The 14,365-nt window shown below is 41.4% G+C and overlaps 1 protein-coding gene across 1 annotated transcript in view; it reads left to right on the top strand.

Moving 5' to 3' along the window:
* Positions 1 to 14,365, top strand: part of MAP3K13 (mitogen-activated protein kinase kinase kinase 13) — a 172,532-nt gene that overhangs the window by 124,908 nt on the left and 33,259 nt on the right. The window contains exons 5-7 of the mRNA XM_029606205.1: positions 6,331 to 6,489; positions 8,823 to 8,981; positions 10,321 to 10,429. Coding sequence (XP_029462065.1) covers positions 6,331 to 6,489; positions 8,823 to 8,981; positions 10,321 to 10,429 — 427 coding nt within the window. The remainder of the gene's footprint in view (positions 1 to 6,330; positions 6,490 to 8,822; positions 8,982 to 10,320; positions 10,430 to 14,365) is intronic.

Below are 14,365 nucleotides of genomic sequence, written 5' to 3'. Positions count from 1 at the left end.
TGGATAGGAGGACCCGAATCCCGAGACGGATTTTCCCTGAATTTTGGGGAAAATTTGTTGTTCGGGTTAGCACGGGGGGAGGGGCACCTTTATTAAAAAGACAAAGAAAAACCAAACCCACCCCATCCTTAAAATTTAGTTTATTACAACCCCCCACCCTCCAGACCCCCCCCCCCCAAAACTTGCCTAAAATCCGTCGTGGTCCAGCGGGGGTCCCGGGAGTGATCTCCTGCTCTCGGGCCGTCGGCTGCCAGTAAACAAAATGATGATGGTGGCCCTTTGCCCTTACCATGTGACAGGGACTACTGGTGCCATTGGTCGGCCCCTGTCACATGGTAGGAGCAATGGACGGCCGGCGCCATCTTAGAAAATGGCGCGGGCCATCCATTGCTCCTTCCATGTGACAGGAGCCAACCAATGGCACCAGTAGTCCCTGTCACATGGTAAGGACAAAGGGCCACCGGCACCATTTTGTTTACTGGCAGCCAACAGCCCAAGAGCGGGAGATCACTCCCGGGACCCCTGCTGGACCACCACGGATTTTAGGCAAGTTTTGGGGGGGTCCGGAGGGTGGGGAGGTAGTAATAAACTAAATTTTAAGGGTTGGGGTGGGTTTGTTTTTTTTAGTGAAAAATCGCCGGAAAAAAAACAAAACCCGTTGGAAAATGAAGTTTTCCATGGGTCGCCCGAGCCGACATGTGAAAACTAAACACATCGAGCTGTTTGTCCATCCTGGAGTTTGAATTTGGTCCTTAGGACGTTGTGTGAACCTCCTTTTGAACCGCTCAGGTACGTCACTCTGAAGGACCTTACGCTCAAAACTGTGTTTTTAGTAGCTGTCTGCTAGGCTTGGAGAATTTCGGAAATTCAGGCCCTATCTTGTCGTGAACCTTTTCTTAGGTTTTCCAATTTTGGCGTTTCTCTTAGAACCATGCCGTCCTTTCTGCCTAAGGTTGTATCGGCTTTTCATGTGAACCAGTCCATTGAGTTGCCTGCGTTCCTGGATTTGGATCAGAATTCTCCACATGCTCGTGAATTGAAGCGTTTGGATGTCAGATGGGCGCTGATGCGTTACTTGGAGGTCACTAATGGTTTTCACCTGTCGGATCACCTTTTTGTCTTGTGGAGCAGTCCCAGGAAAGGGCATAAAGCTTCCAAGGCTACTATTGCCTGGTGGTTGAAGGATGCTATTGCTTCAGCAAACATATGTCACAGGCGAGCAGTTCCAGAGGGTCTTAAGGTTCATTCACTCCATTTTCAGGTGGCGTCCTGGGCAGAAAATCAGTTGATTTCCCCTCAGGAGATCTGTGGGGCGGCAACCTGGAAATATTTGCATACCTTTGCTCGGTATTACCGTTTGGATGTTCGGGCTCCCAACTCGAAGAGTTTTGGCAGCGGTGTGCTTCGAGCAGGGCTTTCTAGGTCCCACCCCATGTAAGGCGACTTGGGTACATCCCAGCAGTCTGGGCTGATCCGGGTACGTTAAGGGAAAGGAAAATTGGTTCTTAGCTGCTAATTTTCATTCCTGTAGTACCACGGATCAGCCCAGACGCCCGCCCAGTTTTTTGATTCCGCTCGACAGATTATCGGGGGGGGGGGTTCTGTCATACTATAGCAGGATGAAGATTTCACATTTTGTACATAGTTGAGTCTCCTAAATTTGGTTTAACCATTTAAATTTTTGGATTCCTGTTACCACTTTAATTCTGCTTTGATATTGTTTATACTAAAGGGACTGCAGGTGGCGCATCCTACTTACAGGGGTGTCCTTCAAGTTTTTCTCTGTCTTCATCTGCTGGAAGGGAGGCATAACCCAGCAGTCTGGGCTGATCCGTGGTACTACAGGAACGAAAATTAGCAGGTAAGAACCAATTTTCCTTTTCTCTTTAAGAACATAAGAAATTGCCATGCTGGGTCAGACCAAGGGTCCATCAAGCCCAGCATCCTGTTTCCAACAGAGGCTAAAACCAGGCCACAAGAACCTGGCAATTACCCAAACACTAAGAAGATCCCATGCTACTGATGCAATTAATAGCAGTGGCTATTCCCTAAGTAAAACTGATTAATAGCCATTAATGGACTTCTCCTCTAAGAACTTATCCAAACCTTTTTTGAACCCAGCTACACTAACTGCACTAACCACATCCTCTGGCAACAAATTCCAGAGCTTTATTGTGCGTTGAGTGAAAAAGAATTTTCTCCGATTAGTCTTAAATGTGCTACTTGCTAACTTCATGGAATGCCCCCTAGTCCTTCTATTATTCAAAAGTGAAAATAACCGAGTCACATCTACTCGTTCAAGACCTCTCATGATCTTAAAGACCTCTATCATATCCCCCCTCAGCCGTCTCTTCTCCAAGCTGAACAGCCCTAATCTCTTCAGCCTATCCTCATAGGGAAGCTGTTCCATCCCCTTTATCATTTTGGTTGCCCTTCTCTGTACCTTCTCCATCGCAACTATATCTTTTTTGAGATGCGGCGACCAGAATTGTACACAGTATTCAAGGTGTGGTCTCACCATGGAGCGATATAGAGGCATTATGATATTTTCCGTTCTATTAACCATTCCCTTCCTAATAATTCCTAACATTCTATTTGCTTTTTTGACTGCTGCAGCACACTGAGCTGATGATTTTAAAGTATTATCCACTATGATGCCTAGATCTTTTTCCTGGGTGGTAGCTCCTAATATGGAACCTAACATCGTGTAACTACAGCAACATTTATTTTTCCCTATATGCAACACCTTGCACTTGTCCACATTACATTTCATCTGCCATTTGGATGCCCAATCTTCAAGTCTTGCAAGGTCCTCCTGCAATGTATCACAGTCTGCTTGTGATTTAACTACTCTAAATAATTTTGTATCATCTACAAATTTGATAACCTCCCTCGTCGTATTCCTTTCCAGATCATTTATATATATATTGAAAAGCACCGGTCCAAGTACAGATCCTTGAGGCACTCCACTGTTTACCCTTTTCCACTGAGAAAATTGACCATTTAATCCTACTCTCTGTTTCCTGTCTTTTAACCAGCTTGTAATCCACGAAAGGACATCGCCTCCTATCCCATGACTTTTTAGTTTACATAGAAGCCTCTCATGAGGGACTTTGTCAAACGCCTTCTGAAAATCCAAATACACTACATCTACCGGTTCACCTTTATCCACATGTTTATTAACCCCTTCAAAAAAATGAAGCAGATTTGTTAGGCAAGACTTCCCTTGGGTAAATCCATGTTGACTATGTTCCATTAAATCATGTCTTTCTATATGCTTTACAATTTCTATATGCTTTACAATTTTGTTCTTGAGAATTTTATTTTACTACTTACACATTTTACTACTTACACATCCTCCATAGCAGAAGTAAAATTATGCGGCAGGGGCAATGGCGTATGCCTGCGCATGCAAGTATTTATGTGAAAATTTGAAGTTGAAATCAGGAACGCCAATGTCATGCCTACGCCCCACCTCTTTTATTTTTCAACTTTTCATTTGTGCGCATAGCGGGAGATACGCACATACATGGGAGGCTTTTAAAATCTGCTCGGCGCATATATCTCCTGGTTTTGGCATACGTCAGGATTTTAAAATTCACCTTTTTGTGCGTACAGTTGAAACTTCAATATATGTATGTAGTTTTCTTCCCCGAGCAATGTATACCCTTGGGAACACCCACATTTAGAATCACTAAATACTGTGACCTAGTGAAACAGGGTGGCTATATTCAGCTGCTATGTGCAGGGAACTTTCATCCCGGGGGTTCTAGCCAGATAGTTCCTTAATTAGCCAGCGAGATCCTTTTGAAAAATGTCCCTTAATGTATGCCTGAGAAAGCCCTTCCTGGGATTTTGTTAATATGCTATCTTAGTACTGTAAGCATAGATAGTGGTGTTTTTATTATATTGATAACGCATCTGTCCCTTAGATTCTCCAGCATTTCTCAGTATGTGAGAATTGGCTGTTATATTTTGGGTTTGCATGCATGTAAAAAGTATGTAGTAGTACAAGTGTGAAAGTATGAGGTATGACTGAGTTTGAGAGAGAGGGGGAGTAAAGATATGCATGTAAGGACAACAAGGTTTAGATTATAATAAGAGGGATGTGTCCCATATTATAGCTAAGATTCTAGCTGTTAAGGATAGCCAAAATATTTTTTAAAGGCAAATATCATGATCCCTGGCAGGAAAAGCGGCACTGGCCTTTAATCAAAAAATGTTTTGTGGGAAAACTTCAGCCAGTATTAAAAATAGTGGGAAATTGTTCATTTTAATGGTATGGGTCACCCTGGTAGCTTAGCGGAGTCCCAAGCTTGATTCCCAGGCCCAATTTTGGACATCTGGGGCCAGCTGGGGAAGCTGTGGAGATGGCATTCACAGTCCCTGGGGTAGAGGGAGTATCCACCATTGCTCAGCGGTGACATCTATTGATTGGAACTAGGGTGCTTGCATAGCAGGTTCCTGAGGATATCATGTTCTGTCTCCCTGTCAAGGACTGTCACTGCAATGCCTAGGTTAAGACAGATTATAAAATTAGGGAAATACTGCAGGTGGTTAGAAATGGAGGCGGTCCAAAGAACTCCCACACACACACATCAGCTTACTCGAATGGTGTGTGTGTGTATATTTTATTTTACTTTACCTCTATTAGATTGCAACAACAGAGGACCAGACTTCAGTGTTAATTTATCTTATAGCCGATATACTTAAAGTAGACATGACTTATCACAACCACTAAGTAATATTTAATATGAAACTATGTTACAGTATTTGATGGCACCTGTTTAGTTAATATAAATCAACACATCTAAGTTTGAAATTATGTGCCTTATTGTGAACCGTTGTGACGGCAACTAGCTTAACGACGGTATAGAAAAGATTTTAAATAAATAAATAAATCATCCAGTAGAGACCAGTTCCTGCTGAGCTGGAAGCCCAAAGTAGCAGGATGAATTGCAAGGCATAAAAAATAACAAAATAAAATATTTTTTAGGTGTTACGCAGCAGCATAAAAGAAGTATGTTTTGCTACTGACTTTCCTGGTTTTCCACAATGGTTAAAAGTAGCAAAATTACTCTTTGTAAGAAATAATGGAAGCTATGTGGCTGCTGCAGTGTTCATGGCTGAACTTGCACCAGCCTGAAGTGGGACTAGATATATTTGGGTCTGAGGACTTTGCAAGGCGAATGAAAGACATATTGATAGCTGGGTTGAAAAGATGTTTGTGGCCATGTCTGTGGTCAGAGTGGATGCTGATGATGAAGCAGCTGTGATGGCTGCTGTTCCTGCATGCTCAGAATATCTTCTTTCAGGCCATGACAAAATACCTTTTACTTCTTTTCGCGATGGGCATATTTTAAATATCTATGTTTACAACAGCTGCTATTTGCAAAAGCCAAGTATTTCTTGTTATTTGCTTTCCAGAAGCCCAAAATTAATTTGAGTGAATTGAACCCTATATGTGAGAGGGGCTGTGCGAAGTCCTAGAACAGAGGTTCTCAAACATGTCCTGGGGGACCCCAGCCAATCAGGTTTTCAGGATATCCATAATGAATATGCATGAGCTAAATGTACATATACTGAGTCTCCATGGTATTTAAATTTATCCATGCATATTCACTGTGCATATCTTGAAAAGCCGACTGGCTGAGGATCCTGCAGGACAGGTTTGGGAGCCACTGTCCTAGAATATTGGCTAAAGTGGGCTCATGTTCATGCTTCATGCATTAAGTGGAGCTTATTACAAAAAAAAGCAAACTTTTTCAGAAGAATTGCTCCTACAATTGGCTGAGTTGTGTCCTTTTATCAAACAACTGTAAAATGTTTGCAGAAAGTGTTTAACCTTTTGAGGGGGTAGTTTTGTAACCCTGCAAATAAAAAAAAAAGTCAGCAAATATGCAGAGAAATTACAGCGGTTTTCAAAGTGGACTTAACGTGCATTAGTCTACTTTAAAAATTACTCCACCTTGCATGAGCTACACCTACTAAATCGTCTGCACAAGTTTTATGCTCATACTTTTTAAAACCCAAAAGTATGCGCATAAGTCTGAACCCCACTCCCAGAAATGTCTCTGTTCAGTTCAGGTGACCTTAACACTCCAAAGCATAGGCAGGCAAGTTTTACCACATTTCGGGCAGGCAGTTGGATAGTTTCTGTACATAAAACATTGTAGCAATGGATTGAAAAGAGAACTTTATGGTGCTCAAAAGACATCTTGCTTTGCTTGACTGAGAGAAACTTGAGCGAAGAGCAAGTTGCCACATTGATATCACTGTGCCCAAGGTGTAGTTATTATCATGGTTGTATTCTCTTTCCTTTGCCAACAGTGTACTGGTCACTCATACTGATGCTGTGAAAATCTCGGACTTCGGCACATCAAAGGAACTCAGTGACAAAAGCACGAAAATGTCATTTGCTGGCACTGTGGCTTGGATGGCACCAGAGGTTATACGCAATGAACCAGTTTCTGAAAAAGTGGACATTTGGTAAATAACAAACAAACCCCTAGATTCATAAAAATGTGATAATAATGCATGGATAACACCCGCGATAAGAAAAAGGGGCGTGTTTAGGTAATTTTAGAATTACTGCACCATAGCATGTCACATAGGTATTATTGCATGGTGCAGTACAGTTTTCATGCCCCACAATACTTCCTATTTCAGGAAATGAGAGAGAGAGACTATTTATAGGGCCTTCATGGTCATCAAGTATTTATATGCCTATAGGAGGGTCATCTAATAGCTTGAGGTAAGGAGTTTAGGGATTAGGGAGGAGTTTGGGCAGGAATTATGAAAATGAGGGGCAATATTGCATGGTTTTAACGCCAGAAATAACTACACCATTTTTCCTGGCGTTAAGCTGTGCGATATTACCGAAATGGCCGTAATGCAATTTTTAGAATTGTATGGCCGTAATGCAATTTTTAGAATTGTATTTCAGCCATTTCTGGGCTTGGGAGAGGGAGTGGAGTAGAGAGAGAGTGGGAGAACCCTTGGGGAGGCCTTCACAGTATGCAAGTATTTATATGCCTATAGGAGGGTCATCTAATAGCTCGAGGTGAGGTGTTGGTGGTGGTTTAGGGTTTAGAGGCCAGTTTATCATGCAGAGTGAGATGTACGAACAGCACAGTACACCTCGGTGATGATTTGATTTCATTTGGAGTGAGGAAAGTCTCACAAAGATGAAATTTCTACTATGTTCTCTCACCCTAGCTTGATGGACCCTATAACAGGGTACTATCAAGCGGGCGAGATATCATAGTACAAAATTTCATCTTTGTGAGACTTTCCTCACTCCAAATGAAGTCAAATCATCACCGAGGTGTACTGTGCTGTTCGTACATCTCACTCTGCATGATAAACTGGCCTCTAAACCCTAAACCACCACCAACACCTCACCTCGAGCTATTAGATGACCCTCCTATAGGCATATAAATACTTGCATACTGTGAAGGCCTCCCCAAGGGTTCTCCCACTCTCTCTCTACTCCACTCCCTCTCCCAAGCCCAGAAATGGCTGAAATACAATTCTAAAAATTGCATTACGGCCATTTCGGTAATATCACACAGCTTAACGCCAGGAAAAATGGTGTAGTTATTTCTGGCATTAAAACCATGCAATATTGCCCCTCATTTTCATAATTCCTGCCCAAACTCCTCCCTAATCCCGCCCCTTCCCAAAATTTGCATTCACGCCGTGCGATACCAATATTTTCACATGCGTTATGGCATTATCGCATGTTAACCCTTTAATGCATTTTGATGAATGACCCTGAAAGGGAGCATATGAAGATGTCTTTGTCGTCCTGTTTTGGGATCTTTCCCATTCACTTCCATCTGGGGGGTCATGCTACTATCTGGCAGATGGAGTCAACTGTGTCACAAATGACTTCCATGTCCCAATTACATCACCTCTGCAAGAAACCCACACTATGTTTAGCAGAGGATAAGAGCTCCTGTTCTTTGCACTACTTTACTTAACTCTAAGACATGGAACTAGCCCAGGTTTATGGCATTATAAAGGAAAGAAAAGTAACATTATATCAATAGACTGAGCAAAGAGAAGGGAGAGATAAAAATGGGGGACAATATACAAATGTCAGTTATTCAGGAATTTCTGAATTAATATTCACCAGAATGCCAATTTTAGCATTGACCTTTAAGAAGACAAATGTATTATATTCAGTGAGCAACAATGGCTTTAGGCAGCAACTCTGGCTATAATATTTAACTATAATTCATGTCTTCAACCCATCAGTCAAAGGTTTCCCTCTGACAGCTTCTCATGTGAGCAATAAGATAGATTAGATCCAATAGGATAGATAACCACAGCAAGATAAACATAGTTGAATAAGTACTAGAGAAAAGGCAGTGTATTTTAGAAGAGACTGTAAGAGATTTAGACACTTACTGGAGAGAAGTAAATACATAAATAATGTTTAGATAAATACTTAAAGAGATATGATGCTCTGGGTACAAAAAGTAGATGCAAGAGGTCATCTGATGAGGGATGTTATAGATCAGAGGTTCTCAACTCAGTCCTTGGGTCACACCTAGCCAGTGAGGTTTTCAAGATATCCATAATGAATATGCATGAAATAGATTTGCATTCAATAGAGGCAGTACATGCAAATTTACCTCATGTATTTTCACTGTGGATATCCTAAAAACTTGACTGGCTAGGTGTGTCCCAAGGACTGAGTTGAGAACCACTGCTATAAGTAAAGAAAATGACTACTTATAAAACATATTCTATGAAAAAGTTATCTTTTCTTCCTAGCTACTTATATCATTAGTGTTATTTTGCTCTCTCCACAGGTCATTTGGGGTGGTTCTGTGGGAGCTGTTGACGGGGGAGATTCCCTATAAGGATGTTGACTCATCGGCCATCATCTGGGGAGTAGGCAGTAACAGCCTGCACCTTCCAGTCCCTTCAACCTGCCCAGATGGCTTCAAAATACTCATGAAGCAAACGTGGTGAGAGTTCACCCACACATGATTGCATAAAAAATACTCAAGATACTAAAGATTTGGCAGAAAACTGTACTCAACCAGCCAAGGTGCCAGTATAATCAAAAATAACCTTCTACCCATGGGCAGGGTGCTGTCTTGTATTTCGTCAGTCTGGGTTTCTGCTTCTGATATATATTTAACCTGTGCTGTAACTGTTCTATGGATAAATGAAGGATTTCAGTCTGGTGTCTTTTACCAGCACAAAACTCACTTAAAGTAAGTAAAAGTGTCTACCAGGAGGACTGTACAGCCACTGAAAAGGCTCATGTCTGTGCACAGTGGGAAATAAAACTCACTAAGAATGAGGAGAGAGTATTATATCCATAGATGCTGTGCAGGGGTATTGATTATGCATGCAGAACTTTGTTATATGTACATTAGCAGGAAGCTTTCATATGCAAAACTTGAAGGAAAAAAGGCAGTACAGTAGGCTATGGCAGGAGATATTGCATAACCACAGTGAAAAAGGGATAACTAGAAATTCAACGCTGATAAAATTATCCAAATATCATCATCTCTACCGCCACTAGGCTGGATGTAGTCCCACAATTATAGCCCCAGGCAAAGTGTTCATCTTAACAGGTAACAGTCTCTTCCGTATCCTGTAGTAATCAAAGCCAGAAACTTTCTATAGTATCATACAAGAGAAGTACCTAGTATAAATTCATGTCTTTAAATATTGGGATGTCCATATTAAAAAGCATTTAGCTAGATTGCTCAGATTTTGGCACTTATCTGGTTATATTCTAGCTGACTAATAAGTTAGCTGGCTACGTTATGGACATGACGGGGGTGTAACTGGGAGGAGTTGTTAGCTGGCTACTTTATCCGGTTTTCTCTGATATTCAGAGATAGCTGGATAACCTAGCCAGCTAAGAGTGGTCAGGCTAAAGACCTGTCCTAAAGTTAGCCAGCTAATTTTAAGATAGCCAGTTATATTCAGTAGTGCGGCTGCAGTATTGAATATCCCTCCAAAGTTAGCCAGATAAGTTTAACTGGCTAACTTTGCTATCTGAACAGTGAATGAATATGGGCCTCTATATTTTTTGTTTGCTTTGTGACCTATTTGTAGTGGTGTTCTATGTGGGCCCTGTTTTCGAGCAGTGCTTCCCATAGGTCCATACCGCTCTAACATCATGCAGTATTGTGCTCACAACACGCAACTCATAGATACTTTGGTGAGTTAGAAGGTTGAAAAACTCTTTAGAAAATAGAGACCATTGCATTGGCCACTGTTCCTCTCAAGTGAAAGATTCATTGCTGGACTGCGAAGTAAACTGGGCCCTTCTCCCCTTCCTTGCAGGCAGAGCAAGCCCCGAAACCGTCCTTCATTTCGACAGATTCTCATGCACCTGGATATCGCCTCTGCTGACGTGCTTGGAACCCCCCAAGAACCATACTTCAAGTCTCAGGTAACAAGTAGGAAACAAATAAGCAGTGCTTCCTAATCCCAAAGCATGTATCAAAACATCGTTGCTCAGATGCTTGCATCTCCAGAAGAAGTTTTGTGTATTTTTTTTTTCATTACAATACTCTTGGTTAATTTCTAATTTTAGAGAATTTTTTTATTTTTATAGTCCCTCTACAGTCTTGGACTCCAAGACTCCTTGCTCACTGCATGTGTAATATTTCAAGACTTCTGTCCTCACCCCAACAGTTCAATCACATTCAGCAATGCAGAAGGAGAGGCGTGGCTTCACACCAGAGAAATGATGGCCAAAAAGTGTATTCCAGAATTTTACTTCAAAGTATTTTTCTACTAATTCTGAGAAACATAGGTGTGAAAGATGTACTAGAGTATTTTGCCAGAGGCAGAGAATATCTTTAGATGACTCACTTAAATATGACTAAAATTAAAAGAGGCATTGCTATTTTAAATTGCTCAGTGTGTTAGTTTGGCCTTTAAAAGAAAACTACACCCACCTCATACCAGATAATGTTTCAAAAATACATATGGCACTTAGGGATACCCATCCCGTATCAATTAAAACATTTCTCTGTAAGGTTATTTGGGAGGGAGGCGAGGATTAGCATGAAAAAACACTTGTATGTGTCCGACTGGTTCAGCCTTCCTCAAGCCGGTCCTGGAGCACCCCTGACCAGTCTGGTTTTCAGGTTATCCACAATGAATATGCAGGATGTAGATGTTTACATATTGGAGACCCGTTGTATGCAGATATTTTTCATGCATATTCAGTGTGGAGATCCTGAAAACCAGACTAGCTAGAGGATGCTCCGGGGCCAGCTTGAGAAACACTGCTCCAGGGCCGGTGCTTCCTTTAAGCAAACTAGGCAATTACCTAGAATGCCAAAATGTTGGGGGGTGGCAGAATCCCTCTCTGTTTGAATTCCATCACTGCTTTTACCTTCACCACCGCCTCCTCTGGAAGGGCATTACAGGCATCCACCACTCTTATCTTTATCTTTGCTAATATGTTGTACGTTCACAACATTATCCAGTTTTCTCTTAAACATGGCCAATGATACTGTATACACAAATTTCCTAGGCCACTGATTCGAAAACCTGCCCTAGAGGATCCCCAGCCAGTCGAGTTTTAAGGACACCCACAGTGACTATGCATGGGATAAATTAGCATTCAGGGGAGGCAGTGCATTCTGGATATCCTGAAAATCTGACTGGCTGGGGGTCCCCCAGGACAAGTTCACTTTCTAACTAATTCATATATGAGTATTTATAGACAATAGTCACAGCCCTTCCCCTTCTTCCTCTCCTTCAAAGCAATTGTTTTTTTGGGCCTGGCCCCTTTCCTCCTGCTCCTTTGGACTTCCAGCTCATTTGGAACTGGCCTTCTACTGGGCTATGGCTTTATAAGCCTTCATTCACCTCTTTTTTTTTTTTTTTTCCTTTATTTTATATCCCCACCTCAGCCCAGCCATCACAGCAATAGTTCTTGTTCAGTAGCCTCAAGCCCTAGCTCCTTCTGCTACCTGGCTAACATGGCCCCTAAGTCTGGCCACTAGGGTCAGTCTTCTGATGGCTGTGAGCGCTTCCTTCGCAGCGTTCCTAGCTGCAGTCAACCTGGGGAGGAAGAACCGGACCTGGGACTAGAACCCTGGTCCTTTACATGGTAGTGCCACTGAGCTGCCAGGCTTCCCCTCCTCCTCTTTAGAATAAATATTCCTTCCTTACTGAGTTTTCCCTCAAATGATAAAGATTTCCATCCTTAATTATCTTAGGTGCTCATTACTGCAATTTCCCTAACTCGGGTAAAAGTCGGAGAGATGAAAAACTCCAGGTGCATCTGTCCTGACTAGAACCTTTCAAAGCCGGTACAACTTTTAATTTTTTAAGCAGATCCACAGAAAGTCCTTTCTGTCCCTCATCTGTCAACCTCATCTACAGACTGATATAAGTTTTCAGGAAAATTAGGATAATAAAAGTGTAAGTCAGTTTGCTTGAACAGTTTTGAAATGGCATATCTGCTCACAGATTTAATTTCCTATAACTTTAGCAAGGGGGAAAAAAAATCTATGTAGAAACTTGTAAAAACAAAACTCACTTTTACTACAAAGTGCTGCATTTAAGAATTGGGCAAAAGTTCCACAGCAGTTTTTGCATGAGTTTTTGCTTGCATGGATTTTTCTGTGCAGTGCTATACTGGAATAGTTTAAAATAAAATGGAAAAGCTTCAAGATAATATTTTAATTGATTACTGTGATACAGTTTTCTTTTAACAGGTAGACCTGAGCATAGGATGTGCATCTATAGGTGCATCAGCAGCGTGAGCATGTAACTCCATGTTAAAGGGACAGGCTCAGTCAGTCCTGGTTTAATTCCAATAAGACAGGAGAATGACATGCATGCAATAAGAGTAAACCAGGGCTAGTTCATTCTGGTTTTCTGCCAGGGTCACCCCCATACATCGGGCATTTCATCTACTCAACCTCCTTTCAGAAATCAGAGTAGTGCTGTTCAGATATTAGGGGCTCCTCAAGTAACTTGCACTACACTGTGTCTTATACCGCACTTATGTAGATTGTTTAACCTGATCCATTGTACCAAAGCATCCATTCAGTTTGGATCTGGGACTTTTAATAGGACTCAGTAGGTTTATAATAGTAATTGTGCCTGATTATGGGTTAGCTATCCACAAAGTAGACTAAATATAGTACCTGAAGATTGGAGAGTGGCCAATGTAATGCTGATCTTTAAAAAGGGCTCTAGAAGTGATCCAGGAAGTCTGACTTCAGTGCCAGGAAAAATTGCAGAAACTATTCTAAAGAACAAAATCATAGAACCCATAGAAAGACATGGTTTAATGGGACCCAGCCAGCATGGATTTACACAAGTGAAGTCTTGCCTCACCAATCTGCTACATTTTTTTGAAGGGAATAATAAACGTGGGTAATAGTGAGCCAGTGGATATAAAGATTCCTGAGAAAATTAAAAAGTCATGGGATAGGAGGCAATGTCCTGTTGTGGGTTGCAAAATGGTTAAAAGATAGGAGACAGAGAGTAGGACAAAATTATCAGTTTTCTTATTGCAGAAAGTGCCTCAGGGATCTATTCTGGGGCTGGTGCTTTTTAATTAATTTATAAATGATCTAGAAAAGGGAACAATGAGGGAGGTGATCAAATTTGGAGATGACTAAAATTATTCTGAGGAGTTAAATCACAAGCTGATTGTGAAAAATTGCAGGAGGACATTGTGAGACTGGGAGACTGGGCATGCCAATGTCAGATGAAATTTAATGTGGACAAGTGCAAAGTGATGCACATAGGGAGTAGTTACACGATATTAGGTTCCATATTAGGAATTACCTGGGCATCACAGTGGAGAAAACTCTGAAATCCTTGGCTCAATATACGAAGGTGGTCAAAAAAGTAAAGAGAATATTAGGAATTATTAGGAATGGAATGGAGAATAAAATGGAGAATGTCATAATATCTCAGTATCGTTCCATGGTGAGGCCACACCTAGAGTACTGTGTGCTGTTCTGGTCACTGTTTCTCAAAACAGATATCTCTGAACTGTAAAATTTATGGAAAAGGGTGACCAAAATAATAAAGGGGATAGAACAGTTCAACTACAAGGACAGCTAAAGAGGTTAGGGTTGTTCAACTTGGAGAAAAGACAGCTGAGGGGAGATTCGATAGAAGTCTATAAAACCATGAGTGGAATAGAAAGGGTAAATGTGAATCGGTTATTTACTCTCAAAAAATGAGACACTCCATGAATTTAGTAAGTAGCATATTTAAAACAAATTGGAGAAAATTCTTTTTCATTCAATGCACAATTAAGCTCTGGAATTCATTGCCAGAGGAATTGGTAAAGGCAGTTAGTATAGCTGGGTTTAAAAAAGGTTTGGACAAATTCTTTGAGAAG

The sequence above is a fragment of the Rhinatrema bivittatum genome, chromosome 6 (assembly GCF_901001135.1).
Source record: "Rhinatrema bivittatum chromosome 6, aRhiBiv1.1, whole genome shotgun sequence".
NCBI classification, from domain to species: Eukaryota; Metazoa; Chordata; class Amphibia; order Gymnophiona; family Rhinatrematidae; genus Rhinatrema; species Rhinatrema bivittatum.
The sequence above is the reverse complement of the archived record's forward strand: the minus strand, read 5'-3'. Positions and strand labels throughout refer to the sequence as shown.